This window comes from Plectrocnemia conspersa, unplaced genomic scaffold (genome assembly GCF_051122295.1).
Source record: "Plectrocnemia conspersa isolate PC_06_02 unplaced genomic scaffold, ASM5112229v1 ptg000003l, whole genome shotgun sequence".
Taxonomy (NCBI): domain Eukaryota; kingdom Metazoa; phylum Arthropoda; class Insecta; order Trichoptera; family Polycentropodidae; genus Plectrocnemia; species Plectrocnemia conspersa.
Window position 1 is genome coordinate 19,501,585 of NW_028277167.1, and position 14,107 is coordinate 19,515,691.

The following is a 14,107-nucleotide window of genomic DNA, read 5'->3' on the forward strand; positions in this document are numbered from 1 at the left end:
TGGAGGTAGGTGCAATTAACACAAAGGCCAGGTAGAAAAAAGGCACTAAAAGAATTCCAGAAAAACGTGGAAGTACCAGAACGCGTCTTCCGCCGAAGCTCTACAACAAACAACCAGGTATATATTCTCCGAGCGAACGTTTCGAAATCTGCACGGAAAACGAGATTTAGTCAATTATGACGACAGATTGAGAAACACAAAAATGGATGCAGGTATAATTTAGTGATAATATTAACACAATGCAGGCCGACAGAAGTGTTTAGCCCGAGGGTTCTTAAAACTCGAAGATAATGAGTGACCTGCCCGCCTACCTACCCAACTCGAGCAGTATAGAAGAACGGGCCGGATGAGACTCTTCAGAAGAATCGCACGCGAAACGAATTGCACACAATGGATGCGTTCTCGAATGCAAGAACAAAAAAATGGCCAGAAACGAAAACACGTATTTTGGGGCAGAGCTTCTTTTTGCTACCAGGCGATCGTTTATCGAAGATGAATAATTCATGGACGAATATATATATGATCTAGTTGGCATCTACGTAAGTTGAAGATCTGCGACTAAATGATTTTAATGGGCGCCCGCAGTTATCGGACAGCAACAACACCTGTCTCGGGGGGCAGCTGCCCAAAGAACAGGTGCTTCGGGAGTCGCGTCCGGTGGGGCTCTGCACTCCAGCTGGCGCTTTCCAGTTCGCAACTTAATTACACCGCTGACCCGTCATAATTAAAATGGAACGGCGAAGGAGGTCCTTGGAACGCAGAACAAAAAAGCGCGTGCTCTACCACGCAACACAATGATCGTTTGTGTATTCCATATTGGCCGATGCTCCGTGACAAACATAATATCGAAGAGACTATCCTGTCTTTTTTATTGGGTTAACCATTGTGTTGGACGCGCGACTTTCCAATCGATCAAAGCGTCCTAAAGTAATCGATATCGGTTATATCCGGCACGGATTTGGATAAGAGACAATAAGGACCAAATACGTGGCCCACGTGTTCGACGCGCGGAAAAGCTCGGTTCTGCGAGCGAAATTCAATGTTTACAGGTCTGCTTCTCATAGTAAGATCTACGTTTTCGTCACCTTCCCGCATCAGCTTCGATGAACAATGAAGCCTACGCGCTTAGAATACTATATGCGACAGACGGGACAAAATACGAATACGTAATGCGGTCGTACAGATCCATTCATGATGATGGCCTAAGCGGAGATGATGCGCGCTCGATCGTGCATGTGTATAGGTATAGAAAAAAACGGGCGCCGACCGGCTAGACTCCTCTAGTAACCCAGAGGCGGCGGAGAAGAACAAAGTTGGAGCAGGTCATGGTGGTTGAAGAGGGCCGGTTTACGTTAGTACAAAAATGGAGATCTATGGTCATGTAAATATGGCCGATTCATGAATACTCTCAAATCTATGATTTTAAATCAATTCTTAGCTAATACATGTTAACGTGCAAAAACATTATCTCATTAAAATAGCAGTATTTCATAGAAATATAATAGCATCAGAAAATAGCAGTATTTAGAGTGATAATGATTATAATTATATAATAAGTTATTGTCGCAAACTCGTAAATTGCAAAAAAAAATGATATCTTGGTTTTCACCCAGTGCAATTTAACTGAGAATTAAAGAGATATGTGCATTTAGATAAATACTTTGTTCCATTAAACATTAAAATTGTTTGTGCATTTATGTAAGGTAAATCTTCAAAGAAAAAGTTTCGTTATAGAGAGCTATTCATAAGGTGATCACTGCTTTGATCAACACACACTGTTTTGATCATTCTTATATAAAGATCTCTTTGAAAAACGATTGCTCTACCGTAAGCTCAGTTTTAGATCAGTGTCAATAGTTACGTTTACGACTGTTTTTAGATTTACGTTATCTCATTCGCTCCTTAGAATTAGTAAAATACCTAACTAGCCACTCATGTGGATATTTCATACATTCTTCACGTGTTGAAAATTACTTCTAATTTTGCCTTTTTAAACGACACAAAAATATGTATACGTATAAATAAAACAAAATCAACCACACTCATTCGAGACATTTACAGACAATTATATATGGTTTTGCCAGTCTTAATTGATATAAAGACATTCATATAACAATTTATGACATGGGCTTTTGAGTAGATTAATATGCAAATAGTTCGATTTTTCGAATATAAATACACGTGTTACTTTCTGATTAAAATCCATTGCTATTTGCCTCTCATCGCATACGGCATATTGATAAAAACAAAATTTATAAATCATTCAAACCATAACCGTAATTTACATACGTACAAAATTAGCAGAGTATAATGATAAATTTTGCACAGCAATCTTAGTTGATACCTTTTTTAAATTTATTGTGCATTTTTGAGTTCTAATTAACATTTGCGCTCTACATTTTTGGACACTAAAATCGCGTCTTAGTCGTCGTGGTGGGAACGCCCTACAAAATAAACATATCCAGTATGGTCCGGTGATTATTGCACAAACGAAAATTTTAAACAGCAAAAATTCTGATCATAGAAGATCAATTTTTTACATATGTACTTCAAGACATATAAAAATTACTTTATATTAGCATGATTTTTTCGCGCATTTTTGTTATTAAAAATAGAGAAAAATATTAAACCGTAGGAATTAAAAGTTAAATATATTTGTGTGTGGAATTTTCGTGTGTGCAATAATCAAAACCTGTGTCACCAGAGACAAAATATAAATAATAACCGTTCGTTCACATTATGACGGCGATGGTGCAATTTAATTTATTATGTAATTTGTAATGGGAACGGAGAATATGATTTTTATTGAAGGTCGTAAATTCGGTCTAGACGATTAGTGCGCTCGTAGTAATTGTCACACGGCGCGTGGATTTGCAACAATCATACGGTGCACGTCCTTGAAGGAGCGGAGTGCGGACGGAGGACGGAGCGCGGAGCGCGGAGTGGAGGAGAGAAGAGGAGCACGTGTGCGCGCCGGCCGGCCGGCCGGCTTTCGAAAGCTCGGCGTCGCGGAGTGGGCGTGCGTCGCGACGACGATGAAAATCAATAAGAGCACGTGCGTGTGCGTACCTTGTCTGCCGACGATCTCGGCTACGTGCTCCGAAGAAGGCACGGGCACGCACTCGGTCATGTTCTGCGACTTCTTGGCGCGATCCTCGAGAGGCTGCTGCGGGCAGAAGGAGAGCGGCAGCGGTGGCGATAGAGAGGCCGCCGGCATCGGATCGCCGAGTCCCATCAGCGACAGCTCGAGAGCTAACTGAAAGGTGCGACCGTCCAGGTCGGTGGCGTGAGCGCCCTCCACGAACAGGTTGGACGGCATGCCGCTGGCGTGAGCGCGGACTGCGCGCGGCTAATCCTGCGACTGACACGACGACGCGACTCGTGCGAACGCCCGCGAGCGACTGGTCGACCGGCGTGTCGAGAACGACCCTGCGCGGTCTCGTCTCCCCCCTCCGCCGGAGCGAACCCCGAACGGGCGGACGGGCGGACGGGCGTACGGGCGACTCCCCACCACCGACCGGGTACGTCGCGACGCGAAAAGCGCGGAAAGCCAGCCGCACAACACCGCACCGCGGAGGAAACTATCACTACACGACAGCGACACAACCTACGATATTTTGCGCCGTTTGCGAGCTTTTGTTTAGCTTAGATGTTTAGAACGCAGATCGCCAAAGTGGACTTGCACAAATTAGGGACAAAAATAAATACTCTAGATCAGCGATGGCCAACCTCTTTACAAATATTATTTATCGTTTTTAATAAGAAAAATATTTTTTTATTTAAAAATTAAAAAGCTACATAAACTTTCATAAATATTAACCCATAACCAATAAAAACCCAAATCAATTATTTATTAATGCGATTTTTGTTGCTGTACATTCGATACCAAATACTTTATATCTGGTTCATATGTCGTCACTGTTGTAATATACACGCCAAACTGGATTCATCGGTCAATCTATTTCTTGAACTACAAATTATAAAATCCATTTCAGAAAATATTGAATATCGCCGTCGCTAATTTTTAAACAGCTAAAGATTTCTGGAATGGTGCTCCAAGTTCTCGTTATTTCTTCTTCAGCATTCTTTTTAATTATATTTGATAATCAAATTTTCATGATTTCAAATTCATTTCTTAAATCGACGAACTTTTGTTTCCAGATTCAATTTGATTGAAATTCAACTGATTGCTTTTCTATACCTTTAAGATTCAGTGACTCAAAAATCTCCAAATTGAAAATAAAGCCATGAAAATTTGTTCGATAGTTGAAAAATATTCTTCCTAACGTGAAAATATACGTATTGGATTTTGAAGAGACTGGGAAAAAATATATATCTGAAATGTGCAGAATATTGGAAAATTTAAAATGTCTAGAAAATATCGACCAAAAAAACATTAAGGAGTGGTTTGACTCATAAACATATTCAAAAACTTTTACGCTACGCAGCATATTTTATTGTAATATCTACTTAGAAATTAGTCAACGTTTTAGAGTCAAATTTGGAAAGTATTTTTTAATGATTATTTTTTGTATTCGCAATAGTAAAATCAGTAAATGTCAATTAATTGTGGATCGCAATGAAATAAAATATAAATTTGAGTTTAACAAATGTTGGGTGCCACTGATCTGCTATTGTTACAGGTTTTCCGGAGAACCTAATCGAATAAAATTTTGACCGCTCGATGGTTAAAATAATTACTGATGACTCATAAAACGTTAACGCTACAAAAAAAATATTTATATGTACAATAGCATATATTTATATTAAAAATAAAACGCACTTCTAAAATAGGTCTTTAGTTAATAATAAAAAACATAATCTATCTGATACCAAAATTTAATAGCAATTATAATTACTTTATAAATATTAGATGAGCGCTTCTTAAACTGTCAATATTTAGATCGCCGAGCTAGTTTGATTAATTCGCGGAACTACTTATTGCTCGTTGTTTACCTACATATACAGATGTAATAAAACTTCGTTTTACAACTGTTGTCATATTTTTAGATATTAGTCATTTATTATCTACAAACTGTAAAATATCTAAAGCTATTATATATATGAAATACTTTTTATGCATATTTAGAAAGATAATGTCATTGGTAATACCACATCGGTATTACAATACCATAATACACCTCTATTCAATGAAGTGGTTTAAGCCTTTTTAGAACTATTGTTTTATACCTGAAAACTTCAACTTTCTTTTGGTATTTTTTTCAACTTTCTAAAAATAACCGTCAAATATACAACTATATTTTTAGACAAAATGTATGTTTTATATAAATAAATAATAAACTAGTGGGGTTTCTTATCTTTCCACTTTATTTATTGAATTACACAAACATTCATATGAAATTTTTTGCAATTTTACGAAACCTATATGTCGATATCCAATATTAAATCAAATATTTTAGGTTCACTATGACAGTGAAAATTGATGACAACCTTTTATATCAATTGCCAATGATCTTACTCCTAATTCTGCTAACTTTTGGCTTTTCACATATGGTTGTTTTACTTCTCTAAATTCTAATTTTAAAAACCTCCTTTTCTACATATCACAATATTCGTTGAAGTAGGTTTTGCGGTTTTATACATATTAATTATACGGTGCGGATCGAAAGTAAAAAATTTAACAATTGGTGAATCTCGTCGAAAGTGGTTCAAAGGGTCGTAAACCTCGATAAAGATCTCGTAAAACGTTTTGCAAAAGGAACAAAGATAAAGAAGAAGATAAAAAACGAACGTATAAAGAAGACTTTTAGCAAAAAAATTAATAAGTAAAGCGTCTCGCGTCGGCAAGATGGGTTAAAGTTTTTATGGCACAACATGTAAATTCAAAACAACACAATAATTATACCAACTTGAGATCGATCAAAATGTATATTATACGAAACCTAATACCCAATCTTTCAATGTAATATTGTTTTGGATGAATTTCTGATTAAAGTTGAATATCTATCGTCCGCAAGATCAAACGAAATGTTACGTTTATCAAAGATTTCATTGAGTAAATATTAATATTATTGACTATTGTTAAACGTATTAATGTAGCATCGAGTGTTTTAATTATTAAGAACGCACTATCACAGACTTTTCTAAGCATCGTTAATTTTCAGTTTCTAAAAATTTAATTTTTCGTTTCCCTAACGAGAGGAATCTATTCATTTTCACAACCCACATCTCAATTTTTTTCCTTTCAGCAAGCGTATAAAATATGGAGAAAATCAACCTTATTTTATTTTATATTTACAAACCGTCGACATAAGTAAATTATATTGACTTTGTATCTTAATATTTTTTAGCTTTTAACATTGCGATGTTTTTGTTGAACTATTTTCACCTGACAGCACATATAGGTGTTTGATATTGGGATCTAAAATTTACAATGAAAGACCTTCCTATCACATTGAGCGACTGTCCTTGATACGTATTTATGTTGTAACGGAGAAAAGATGAATTGTGGATCGAAGTCACTTGAAGCAAAAAGACATAGATAGGAATCATTGTGTTTTTTGGAATAGATATATTCTCGTCTTTAAATGTGCCAATCATTGCCTTAATCACATATGTACGTGTTCCATGCCTTCACAACCAGCTGAAGCGAAATTTCTTTAAGGTCAGAATAGCACGTAGCAAACTAATAAGTTGCGGAATCAAGATTCGGCAGCAGATTCGAATTCTTATTTTTTTAAATTTGCTAATATTTAAAATCGAACCCAGCTGCAAAATGGTATCTATTAATTATAAATTATATTATACATAATAAATTTATAATTAATTATATAGATGTCACTTATTACCAGACTTTTAGTCTGGTGGTTAATACTTGTATGTATTTATTATGTCATTTGATTTACCCAGTAAATTTGATTTACGCCTTTCAGATTACAAGGAAGAATTTTAAAGAAAAGCATAGAACCTTGAGGATTACTTTGTGGTGCGATTATAGAACTCGAGTGCAATAACTAATTTTTGTCCATTATTTTATCAATTGAGTAAAATTAATGAAATGCATCATCTACTGAATCTATTAATTACAATGATTACGTTTGTTTTAGATAAATTTTTATACCCCAAAATCTGACTTTTTTAGATTAAGATGATTCTACGTTCTGAAGACGTAGAACCAGTAAAAACAGACTTTGCAAAGTCAATCATTATTATTGAGTATATCAATATGTAAAACTTCCTCTTATATTTCATAATCAAATAACGTTGACTTTTGCTTTTTGAGAAAAGGTCTGTATTTCTACTTTCTAGTGATGCCGTTTAATACCTATGTATTGTAGAAATAGTACTGCTTTATACATACAATCATCTTGCTGAATAATTAATCTCACCGACTTTATCTTACTCACGTTAAATAATAGTTTTCCTCGCGCTAAAATCAAACTCTCGTATCATCTGCAAAGTTTTACCTCTCCTCGTCGTTATCGGAGCTTTCGCACCCCACGCTGAACAACAATGGTTTTCCTGCGAGTTTAAATTTTGGATATCGGACGACCATTGTTCTCGTATCCCTCATTATGGAGTTCCTAGATGGGGGGTGGTTGTCATTGCCTCGCACAATAAATCAAAAGAATTTGTCGCAGAATAGAGACAGACCCTACGCTTTATTTCTACTTCACATCCATCGGATGGCATAATATATGGTTCGAAAATTTTCTAATGCACTTTTTTTTTGGTGTGCAATAGAATTTAGGCCCAAGGATCCCGTTTCCGCAACGTCCTGTCTCATTTCTCTCGGCGGATTTCAAAGGCCTCGGCGATAAATCATCCTTTTTACATGATCCTTTATCCTACGTCCCCGGGGAAAAAAATAAGACCTTCGTAAATGTACAACAAAAGATCGGAATACAGCGACGACAACTATTTTTAACACGTGTTCGTTAAAAATGTGTTTTATTGTTGCACTTTTCAAGATCACTCAAATTTTTACTCGTAAAAACTTGGCTTTCCAGAGACAATAGGATAAATGCATAACTATATTTTACTTTTAATTAAAATTTGTTTTTATTTGATGATCTATTGGATACATTTAAAATAAGTAGAAAAATATCACGTTGATTATAAATTATATTGATTGAATTATAAATTATGTTTTAGTTAAATTTTCTCAACTTGCGTTTAAAATTCAATTTCGTTATCATAAAGCCTTAATTGAAGCCTTTTGCATTACTATTTGTTATGAAAAGTATTTACAAGAACCAAGAGAAAATGTGAGTTGAACCTTTCTTTTGACTCTATATTATACTTTGAAGGAAAACGCTTCTACAAACTTTTTCAACACCTCGGAAAATTATATGTTTCTCATAAAATATAAATAAAATAGTTGTGTTATGTAAATTATACACAAGGGATAATGTAGTAAATAAGCATTTAAACAAATTTAGTAAAACATTAATATTTGTTTATATTAGAAATTGATAGTTTTATTTCTATTACCACATTCTGTATTATGTAACATCATTTGCGTCATAGTACGATTTTATTGCAATTTTAATAATCCCATCAAATTTTATGGTTCACACTTTTTCAACAGCCGTTCGGTCTTCATAGCAAAAAACTTTCCAAAGCTCGACACCCAGCAACAACCACTTAAAAACATTTTTTTTCGTCTACAAAAGCCATCTTCCAAGAACTGCGTCTCATCCCATTCGAAAGGCACATGCCGCGTATTCAACAGCCATATCCAGGTGACTGCTCTCTCAGTCGAAGCAATAACCATTTCCAGCACCCTGGCGGTCAAAGTTCTCCTGTTATGACGTATTGTGCTGCAAAACTTTTAAGCTGCACATGTACATATATAAATATCTGCATACGTGCGCCGGTCGGCGCACTTTTTTATGGTCTTCATGCACCACATGTTGCTCGGCAGGACCCAGAGCGGTTACCCATTATTAAGTACGGTCTGCTGCCTCTTGCGACAACCAAAACAAAGACTCGAACGGTGTGTGGACCCTAGCCAGTGTGTGAGAAATCGACAGCTGCCATTGCCGAGGGCCGAAGGGCGAACGACGATATTTCAATATCAAATAGAGTTAACTCCAAAAAGCCGGATGACCCAGAAACGTCGATCTGAGATTCGCCAACGTGATCCCTAGCCAGTTTCTAAATAACAGGTTAGGAATACTCAACGTCTATACCTGAGCCTTTATGTGACGTCACAATCTCGGTTTGATATCGCCGCTTTTTTGTGAATTCAAAAATAGCTGTATCTTCTTACCAGCTTTTTGTTAAAATCGATGTAAAAATTAATTAAAAAAGCAATACTTAATTTTATTTCGAAAATCTTATACGAAGGATTTCCATAAAGTCCATAAAATATTTCTAAAATTTTTTATGCTAGAATCGACTTTTAATACATTTAGAGCACCCCTTTATTTACTTTTCAGCATAATCACTATTGATGGGCTTGAAAACGAATTTTTGCTTCACTGTTAACTCTGTGTAACAGATAAAATACATCTAAACAATTTTAAATCATCTGTATAGAAGTAAACTGAAATTTATAACTTTCGTATTTAAATTAATAATAAATAACGTGAAGAGGAGATGCCCCAGGTTAGACCCTTGAGGAACTCCCGAAGAGGTAATATTTTTTCGACAATCGACCGTAATAGGTTACGAACTGAATAACTCGAGAATAACCGAGCTACATCATCTCAGCAACGGATATGTTAAATAAAGAATGAGTTTTTTTATTAAGATGTCAAACATTTAATAGTTGTAGATTTACAAAAATCAGTGGAGAATATGCACGAAAGATAAGCACGTCGAGATATGGGAGAAAAAAAAATATATCCAAAGAAATTAACTGACCAAATTTAGTCATGGTTTTTATTATGGTGGAAGATATCTGTGAAATGAAGGAAATATTATCAGATTCGTTGGATATATCATAGATGATGAAAAATGTGTTTTAAATAAAAGTTTTTAACCAGCGAGAGGTATTGCACAAACATTAGCATCTAAATACCGCATCCATTTGGTACCGTCAACGATATTAATTTATTTATGTGATTAAAATACCTATTAAAAAGCCATAAAATGATTTCGATGAATTTTAAATCTTCATTAGTGTCTAACGGTACAGATAAAAAACACCATATATTTTTTTCTATATGAACACGTCTGAGTGCATATTCTAATTTTGTCATTTGAGAAGATATTTAATTAAGTGTAACTAATTTACGATCGAAAAATTTAACATATGAATAATTTATGTTTATGCGCTGCACTCTGTGGTGACCATGATGATGTTAATATTGGATCATATACACGGGAGGTTAATATTGGATCATATACACGAATTTACTCTTTTTTATTTTTCAGAACTGAAAAATAAAAAAGAGTAAATTCTATATAAAAAAAACATTGTATTTATATCAAAAACAAATTTCTCACCGTGCGGCTTTAATTTTTTTATGTTTTTTTACAATATTCATAATTTACTTCTCTTTGATTATTATAATTGGAGGTGTGTTATAATTTCCGATTACTTAATTCTTAACCAATAATAATAACTTTCAATGTGACTTTGTATGTTTTTTTATATAAGACATATATTATAATATAATATATCAATACAATACTTAGTTTTACAAACATACTATTATATACAATACACGATACTGGTTATAATTTTGTATTTAGCTATAATATAATAAAAATGAGAGTTACACATGACATAAATTAGGTTTACCTAGATCCTAGATTATTGTAATCTCACAAATACGAGCTATGTCGTACATATTAGGTATTGGAAATTTTCTAATAATGAGCTACTTCACGTCATATAAAATATAGTGTTTGTGTTCAACAACAAAAAATATGATAATGTTAGTTGTAGGCAATTATTATTAAGTTTTTTAATATATTAAAACGTGTACTATATATTATTTTTATAGTTTAATTTTGGATGACTCGCAATTTAAAAAAATAGTATTACGCATATGTTAAAATGGGTCTGATAAGTGTTTGTAGATTAAGATTTTATTTATTGTTTGTAAGCGCCCTTTCTATTAAATATTGCTCTGAGGGCCGCAATGGAAGCAAGCCATTTATAGCGTAGTTCTAAAATGTGTTTGTTTACTTTAAGTTTTTAGTGTCCAGGTGTAAGCCCAGGTATTTAACGCTAGATTTATATTTTACATTACTGCCCTGTTCATTTTGGAGAGGCGGTGGCAAAGTTTGTCTACGTTTCGTAAATATAATTCGCTTTGTTTTATTCTGGTTGATTATAATTTACCACCTCTCAAAATATTTATTTAGGTTTTCAAAAAAGTTCTGTAATTTATTCGTGATTGGTTTTACACCGTAAGCAATCGTTAAAATTGCTGTATCGCTAGCGTACATGATAAGCGCGAATTTTTATTTTTGGGAGAGAAACGGTCTGAGCAAACTTACCTGAGAAACTCATACAAACTTATATTGTTGGCAAAACAGTCCAGGTTATGTGTCGATTGGCCCATTCATGCGTATTAAATGCATTTCTTCGGTGAATAACGTTTTTGTTGCAGGTATACTACTGCATCACTTATTATTTAAGGCTTGTGCACTACATCAAATGTTTCATAAAACTCACTGGTAATATACACGGTGGTTTTACGTCTATCATCAAATAACCACGTTTTTAGTATCACTCGAATTTCAACTAGGGTAGTAATTTTAACACTTAACCTGATTTATAGCACCAATTTCGACATAATTTGTAAAAAGTCCTTAAACTGACGATTGGTTGTGTCCAGACTGAAAAAAATGTCCTGTTGATAACCTAATTTATAAATACAAAGTAATATCGAAATTTTTACTCAAACTAAATTGTGGACGAGTTGACATTATAATTTTAATAAATATTTTCCCCACGAAAGCTGCCGGTTAATTGGCTAGGTATCATTCAAAAACAATATAGACGTACTCCTAAATGAATCATAAAAAGTACCAAGAAATTCATTTAATCAATGATTATGAATATATCTTAAAATCTTCATGATTTCGAAAAGTGATCTGATCTATGAGATATTTATTTATTATTCTTTCATAAATACATATTTAAAAAAGGTAAATTTAAGAGAGGGTAAGAGCTTAAATTAAATTTATATATTCGTTCATTACTAATTTAATCTCGGTTAAAAATGTCACATTCTGTAACCATACTAAATATTATTGGTCACCCTAAAATTATGCACCAAATGGCGCAAAAACCGCAGATTTGACTGCCACTGAACACAACATTTGACTGAGCGAGCCCACCTAAGCGTCTCAAACTTTTTACTCCGTTTATTGCGCGTTCTTTTTAAATCACCTTATTTTTTTTAATTCTCGGCAAAATCCATAACTAGTTTTAAAATACCACCCGGCTATAATATAACATTTCGTTATCTCAGCTATATAATTGAGTTGGACCGAGGAAAAATTTTAATGTCAATCATCGCCGCCGACAAATTGACCGATTCGCCCCTGAATTATCGGTCGTAACATACTCGTAATATTAGCCCAGGTCTAAACTGGCAATATTTCGTTTTCGTTTTGTGATTCTTGCGCATTTTCGAGGTGTCAAAGAGTTTATTATAGATTAGAAACCGGTCGGCAATTTGCGAAATCAATTAGTTTTTTGCCATTCGCGACAAGAAAAGATATTAATGATAAGAAAAGAATTATTTTATGGTCCACCGATGATATCATATAACTGACCTTCCTTAGTCTGCGTTCGAAACGAGACGAGAAAAAAATATTCACATAATAATATATTTATGTGATAATCTCGTCACGAATTAAATTTTATCAAAGATCATAGCCGTATCGCTATAATTTTGTACGATTACTATACGTTTTTGGCTATTAATATAACACGTCGATAAAATAAACACCAAGAGCAACATTGTTTTCAGCATCGTTGGTTAAAATTTGTGCTTTTGTCAAGGTTAAACAACTTAGAGTGGTCTATGGATATAGACAAAACAGAAATTGTCAATCACGACTTGACAGGTTTCCCATTTAAAAAACATTTAATATTTAAAAAAGTTATGGCACACACTTAAAATAGATGAGCACCATCCCACATCAATTTTTCTAGCTCCTCACAGCTTTCGTCGAAAATATCCTTATGTTTGGCAAGCTCGTTGAGAAGCTGAACCCGTACAACGTCCTGGCCGCTATATGTAAGAATAAGGGACGCGATCGCGACTCTCTACGGTACCCTAAAACTTTCAGCCGGAAGTCACCGAGCATTGACGACTTGTCGATACCACCCCTTAGTAATTTTAAAATGTGCTTGATATGTATTGTGTTTCTTTTCACAAAATACTTATTATTTACGTGATTTTTTTATGTTTATCTAGTTGGTTAGGTAGAAATTATTTAGATATCGATGTTTACTATAATTTCAATATGCAAGGTCTCATAAAAACGGAGGGTGACAGAAAATGATAGATAGGGATCGTATTTATCGTAGATAACTTCGGAAAAATACGCGTATGCCATATAATGTAAGTGATCTGTCTTATTTTAGAAAGCTTGTATATTAACGTATTTTGTGATTTTGTTAAATTATCTATTTATTTTTGTATATTTAAAGTATACATGTATATTGTATATATTTTGTATATTTATTGTATATAATATTATATATGCTTCTAAAAATGCATACTAAGTGTGTATTTTGAAATGATTTTATTATAATAAAATTATGATGTTCAAGGTCATTTTTAAACTGAAAGTGACAATGAATGAGAGAAATTGTATTTATTATAGGTCAATTCATAAAAAATGCATAAACAGTTCAATATTTGCGATTTCAATATAAGCTTGAATATTTACATAAGTTTTAAATATATTTTGCTTCTCTATTTTGTGTTTATTTTAACTTCATTAATATAAATAGGAAGATTCCCGAGTGTTAGTTCAGAATCATATGAAATAATACCTATAAATGTTACTAAATATTTATAATGAATAGGCATAAATATCTAAACATTTAACACTCTTTCATATATGTAATTGAAAACTCGTCAATAAATGACAGCTTTTTATAAGTAGTTTTCTTTAATTACACATTTTATTTTGACTAAGATAAGGATAAGAATTCCAAATTAAT

At 33.8% G+C, this 14,107-nt stretch overlaps 1 protein-coding gene across 2 annotated transcripts in view; it reads right to left on the reverse strand.

Moving 5' to 3' along the window:
• The window catches only part of LOC148236876 (RNA-binding protein MEX3A), a 35,790-nt gene extending 32,194 nt beyond the window's left edge, over positions 1 to 3,596 (reverse strand). The window contains exon 1 of one of the 2 annotated variants that reach the window (XM_088182060.1): positions 3,070 to 3,596. In XM_088182060.1, coding sequence (XP_088038186.1) covers positions 3,070 to 3,319 — 250 coding nt within the window. In that variant the 5' untranslated portion in view covers positions 3,320 to 3,596. The remainder of the gene's footprint in view (positions 1 to 3,069) is intronic. The other variant, XM_088182059.1, reaches the window with a different exon arrangement.
• Positions 3,597 to 14,107: the final 10,511 nt, after the last annotated feature.